Source organism: Zootoca vivipara, chromosome 4 (genome assembly GCF_965207765.1).
Source record: "Zootoca vivipara chromosome 4, rZooViv2.hap1.1, whole genome shotgun sequence".
NCBI lineage: Eukaryota > Metazoa > Chordata > Lepidosauria > Squamata > Lacertidae > Zootoca > Zootoca vivipara.
In genome coordinates, this window is record NC_142587.1 from 63,767,542 (window position 1) to 63,773,541 (window position 6,000).

Below are 6,000 nucleotides of genomic sequence, written 5' to 3' on the forward strand. Positions count from 1 at the left end.
TTCAAAATTGGGAAAGGAGTACGACAAGGCTGTATATTGTCTCCCTGCTTATTTAACTTATATGCAGAATCCATCATGCGAAAGGCTGGACTGGATGAATTAATTACATGCATGGAACTCCATCAATAGTTTCTACAATATCCCTCTTTATTATAGGGCAAATTTTCACAATGCAAAAAGTGCTGGTTGAAAGACAATGTGTTGCTCTTACATACATCCAAGGGAACAGCTGGACAATGCAAGCAATATCACTTGAGCTACCCCCACATGAATCTGCACCATTGGCAAAGCTATGGCTTTAAAAGCATCTAAGGCACCACTAATGCATACATGACTTTTCACAAATGAGCCCTCTGTTCCTGAAATATTTACAAGTCTAAATAAGGCAACGCAAAGAACAAGCTCACAGTTCAGAAGAAGAAAGGTGAGATTCCTCCTCATGGTGAGAAGGGATGAGGAATTGCTTGCAGAGATTGTAGCAGATTTGAAATAAAGAAAGAAAAACCAATTATAATATTAGTATGAACAGAGTGTGTTCAGGAACTGACAAAATACAGGAGGGAAGTTAATACAGAAAGTAGAAGAACTGGGGAACTGATGTGAGCAAAGAAAACAAGAAGCTCAAGTGAAGATTCAGCGGGCCTAGAAAGTTTTTAAATGTTATGTTCATGTTAGTCTCTTCATAGGCTAACCTTTCGTTTACTGATGACTACCACCTGCATTCCTGAGGTGAACAAACATATAATGGAAGCTTCAAAACACCAGACTCTAACATGTTATCGGTAATTGTAATAATCAGAAGAGAACCTGACTGCAGGCATCCACTCTAAATTTAGAAAAAAGTAAATTGTTGGCTTTGGCAACAGCAGTTTCTGTGCAATGGAGATAACAGAAATCAGTGCGCAGGACAGGAACAAGAGTAAAATGCACATTAGTCATAGCTTTTTGAGCCCTTATTTTGCCCATTGAACCGTTGCCCTGCTTTTAAGAAGGCTGTACAAGTTTATGTTGAAAACCTCCAACTCCTAGAGATCCCAAAATCAGAAAACTAAAACTAAAAAGCAAGGCCTGCACCTGATAGCAATGACATGAAGCACCATACCATCTTTTTATGTTTTGTTAGGGTGTCTTTCTTCACTGGGGAGCAATTACTTTAGTGCCTTGAATTAGGGGTGCTGCCGCAGGCAACACTGGCCTCCATCCCTCTTTTCTACCCCCCCCCCCATGCCTTCTCGTGTCTTTGCCACCCAAAGGTTTATGTGACTGTTTGTTGCAGCGGCCCCGACTACGGTACAAGCTCCCCAGACCAATGGTGTCTTTGGGGCTGGCCAGGGGGTGCTAGTTGCCAGGAGCTGAAGCAACCTCGGAGTAAGCAAGCAAGTGGGTCTGCATGAGGAGGCACCTCTCTTTGGGGCAGGAGGGTGGCTGTCCGGAGGGCTCCTAAGGAAATAGAAGGGGAGAGGAGGCTGAGGGGACACGCCACAAGGGAGGGTGTTTGAAAAGGGGTGAGGGGCTGCTGGCTCTGCAGGCAAGGAGCATAGCAGGGACCCACTCCCTGAGCCTAGTGAAAAATATTATGTTTTATTCTTACAGCTTTTGAGAATAATTCTATCCCTTTTGGAATGACTGAGAAAATATTTTACATAAAATAAAACTCTCAATTAGACCTTGTTCTTTTGGTGTTTGTACGTTCCTGACATTGTGGGGTATTACAGACCCCGATAGCCTATTTGCAACTATATCATTTTACTGAAAAAGAAAAGCTCTTATGGGTGGTGTAAAAAAAATAAATACGTGCAAATATTGTCATGCTTAACACCATTCCCTCAGGTTTTTTGTTTTTATGGCTGTCCCGGCACACATCTGACCCCAAAGCTGACTTGATGCAGTAAGTGTTTCTTATCACCAAGGGTTTAAAAAGACTCAATCAATTACTAACTGTGTGAACAACATCACATCTAGTTTGGTTCCAATACTGAAATGAAAGAGATCACTAGAGACCACATGCAAGAAAAGTCTCACTCCTAGCAACATAGAAAGCTGCCTTAAACCAAACTGGACCTTCTGGTTCATCTACCTCAATATTGTCTACATTGAATGTCAGCATCTCTCCAGGGTTTCAGGAATAAAGCCTTTCCCAGCCCTACCTGGAGATGCCAGGGATTGAACCTAGGACCTTCTGCGTGCAAGGCAAGCACACTACCACTAAGCTATAGCCCTCTCCCCAAACGACCTCTCTGCAGAAGCAGCAAGGTAGGCAATGTTATATAGCATGCCTGAATCAGAGACTCAGAGAATCAGAGAATTGTAGAGCTGGAAGGGACCACAAGAGTCATCTTAGTCCAACCCCCTGCAATGCAGGAATCTTTTGTCCAATGTAGGGCTTAAACCCACGACCCAGAGATTAAGAGTTCCGTGCTCTACCAGCTGAGCTATCCCAGTCTGGTTTTGTTCATCCACAGAAAAACCATAAACCCACCTCCTTTCCACCTTGCTTAATAGGGTGCAAGAAAGAACCATTCTTACAATGGGTTACTGGCTGTTGTGCATACAAAAGTGAGTAGGAAGTGTCAAATCCCCCAAGCCTGCTTCCTGTGTCTCTTCCCATAACTCCACTTGTGCAAATTCAATACTGCAAAGCAGCAATTCCTAGAATCTGCTGTAGCTTAACACCAAGGCAACATCCTCCTCAATACCTTGTAAAAATGAACTGATGACACTCATAGAAATACTCATATGACACATATTACTGGGATTTCTCTCCCCATTCATTCATTAGCAGAGGATTATCTGAGGGCATCTTCATACAGGGCACCATTTCTGCATGGATGGAGGAAAGCAACTGTGTATGTTTGCATACACCATCATGTGTGAAAACTATGCAAGTATCTATTTTACTGTAGGTAACCATAAATATGGAAGTCTCTGCACACTGCTTTGAATACAATAATTTTCCACAGAAAACAACCTGGAGAAAGAGATATGCGAGAAGCAAAGCTAGCTGCTGCCAAAATAACCTTACAGGAAATAGCAGCAATGAATTCTTTTTTTCTGAGGAAGTTCTCCTGACCAAAGTAAGCAACTACTTTTCCATGAAGAAAAAGGAAATGACACTCTTTTCCCCTGAGCAAGCAGAACTGCTAATCCAACTGATACAATCTGTGTTTTCCAATGGCAAAACTTCATCTTAGCCTTTTCACTTAAGCTAGTCCTCAGCACCCACAGACACAACCTCTGGGGCTGGCCACTTCTCCCAAAATTTCAATAGACATGATGGGCATTAACAGTCAGCAAAACTGGGCATTTCCTTATGACCAAAGAGGGGCTGAAGGACCCACATGAGTGTCACCACCATAACCTGCTGGTCAACACACAGACAGCCCCATTAACGTCTGCCTGATTTTTGCAGGAAGCAAAAATGGCATACTGGCTCCAGTCAGCTTAGTTCATGCATGTGCTGTGCCATGCAATGCCAGGGACAGGATCCATGGTGACTAGTGAGCTACTCAGTGCTTGCTTTAGTGTCCCAATTCTTGGTATCCCTTGGTGCAGGCTATCCTTGTGGTCTGAAAACTCAAGCAAGGCCTCTTTGGCTCCAGCTGGCATGCTGACGTTGCAGCAATCCAGAAATGGGATGGCTGGGTTACTGAGCTGCAGTGGCTCAGGAAAGGCCAGGTGTGGAAGCGAGCCCAGAATGGTTAGTAAACCAGCAAACTGCAGGCCCAAAATGATGGAGATGAAGGATTTGGGGTCTGTACTGTTTTCAGTATAGCAGGCAGATATGCTAGAAAGGAAGAAACAGAAAACTCTTCTACATAGGGCACATTTCGGATTCATACCAGGGTGGGTAGCAAGCTGGTGGGGTGGGTGGTATTAGCAAGGTCAAGGGGGGATAGGAACGTAGCTCCCTAGACTAGAAACCTCAGTTGAACAAATTCTCTGCAAACAACTCTGCTAGGGGGAATGGTGGCCTGGGACCCTCCAGGGCCTAAGGAACTGGGGGAGGGGGAAGCTAGAAAAATGAGCACCATAAGCTGAGGGTTGCTTGGTTGGTGACATTTGGGTGTTTTTTCTACACACACACCCAGCTGCAGAAGTGATCCTGGGGGCATGTTTGGCACATGTAGCCAGAGAAGAGATTTCTATCGCTTGATGGGAAAGCTGCCCGTTTAACCCTGTCAATAGAATTAGAATCTATGGAAAAAGAGAAGAACACCCCCTCCAAAAAATAAAGAAATGCATGTGTATGAGTGAAATTGGGACATTAATCAGAGTTAGTGATTCAGAACCGAAGAGAGTAGTAATGACTCTGCCTTAATTATCAATATGTCTGTGTAGGACATCTGCAGGCAGAGAGCTTTGCCTAGGAGCCCACAAAAACCTGCAGTGTACCTTGCCAATTCCGGTGCTCCAATACATTTCCAAAAGATGTTTTCCCCACATCCAACTAACTCCAAAGAAATCCAGGGGTGGCACCCTTGGGGGGGAAAGACAGCCACGCTAAAAACCCACACCCAGACTGAGCTCGCCTGCTTCTGAATCAGATCAGGACGAAAGAGATTTGGGAGGAAAAGCGGGGGCGGGGGGGGGGTAAAGTAAAAAACATTTTCCCCCTTTAGAAAGAGATACGCTGTGGGGGGGTGGAGCAGTTTAGTGCCTACAACACCAATAACAGGCACCTCAATCAAACATGCTGTTTACTATTTGTTCGACATTTCTACCCCCCCCCCCCCTCTCCATGCCTCCCACTTACTGAACAAGCTTGAAACCTGCTGCAACACGACACACGCGGGGCGGGGGGAGGGAGAGGGAGAGAAGGCAGGCAACTCCTTTGGGAATCCAAAAAGTTACTCATCCCCATGAAATCCCTTACCTGTTACCCACAGGAAAGCAGTCCAGCCTAGTAAGACTCCATCCATCTTCGTGGTCTGTCACTCCAGAAAGGAAAAGGAAAGGAAGGCGAGAGAGGGGGAGAAACTGGAGCCAGGAAAGTAAATGAGGCTCCCCGCTACGAAGCGGCTGGCACATCAAGTGTTCTTTCCCGTTATCTGCGGGTCTTTCGCTACATAACTCAGCGTGTGAAAAGACAGAGTTCTGAATGGGAGCTACCACTCTGCTCGGGGGAGGGGCGCTGCACTGCCCTCCTTCGGGAATTCTGCTCCCTACGTCGTAATTTATGCATCTCAGGCAAGACGGTGGCGGGGGAAACACCGTTAGACAGCTGTAGTCCTCAAACCAAGCTCGGATTGACAATGGGCTGAAAACCTCCAAGGTTTTAAGTCGTCTCCTCCCCCCACCCCGCAACCAGAATTCCGAGGCTGCAGGAGTTTCTAAATCACATGGCTGCCCATTGAAGCTGTCCAGGAACTGGAGAGAGTTCATCACACTGGACAGTCTTCGTGTTTAAGGACTAAGTGGAGTAACTGAATGACTAGTGAGAACAAGCAGCCAGATCTAAGAATGTGTACCAATGAAGCTGAGGGGAAAGAAGGGGCATGTGGTCCCAAGTGCAAGGACAAGATAGCCAAACACCATTCGTTAAAACGCCTCTTCCAATACTGTAAATAGTTTCTTATGTATAGTTTCTTGCGGTTTTCACATTATAGCTAGCAATAGAACAGTGCAGGCTTTTATCCCCCTGTTCTATCTTATCTTATCTCTTACCCCCTCCCCTTATCTCATTTCACTGAAGCTAATGGCAAAATCTCTTTTGTTTTATTGCAAAATTTAGCAGGAGTGGTTTTGGTATGCATTCAGATAACTATTTATATATCAATGATTTTATATTTACACAATTCTATAAAAAGATAGTGCGCAAATATAAAATATATATGATTTGAACTTTCTAGACTATCCAAGCAGTGATCAAGCCACTTGAAATACTTGCACAGAACACCTCTCCCATTCTAAATGGCATTGCACTTATCTACTACAAAATAGGAAAGGCAATAGTTACCTCAGCCTAAAAGTCTGAGTTAAATTGATTGGCACAAACAGATC

At 44.7% G+C, this 6,000-nt stretch overlaps 1 protein-coding gene across 6 annotated transcripts in view; it reads right to left on the bottom strand.

The window, feature by feature from the left end:
* Nucleotides 1-5,080, bottom strand: part of ILDR2 (immunoglobulin like domain containing receptor 2) — a 35,258-nt gene extending 30,178 nt beyond the window's left edge. For 4 of the 6 annotated variants that reach the window (XM_035115997.3, XM_035115995.3, XM_088668018.1 and 1 more), the window contains exon 1: nucleotides 4,874-5,080. In XM_035115997.3, the coding sequence (XP_034971888.3) occupies nucleotides 4,874-4,919 (46 nt within the window). In that variant the 5' untranslated portion in view covers nucleotides 4,920-5,080. Of the gene's footprint in view, nucleotides 1-407; nucleotides 1,908-4,873 lie in introns of those variants that run through there. The other 2 variants (XM_088668017.1, XM_088668016.1) reach the window with 2 other exon arrangements.
* Nucleotides 5,081-6,000: the final 920 nt, after the last annotated feature.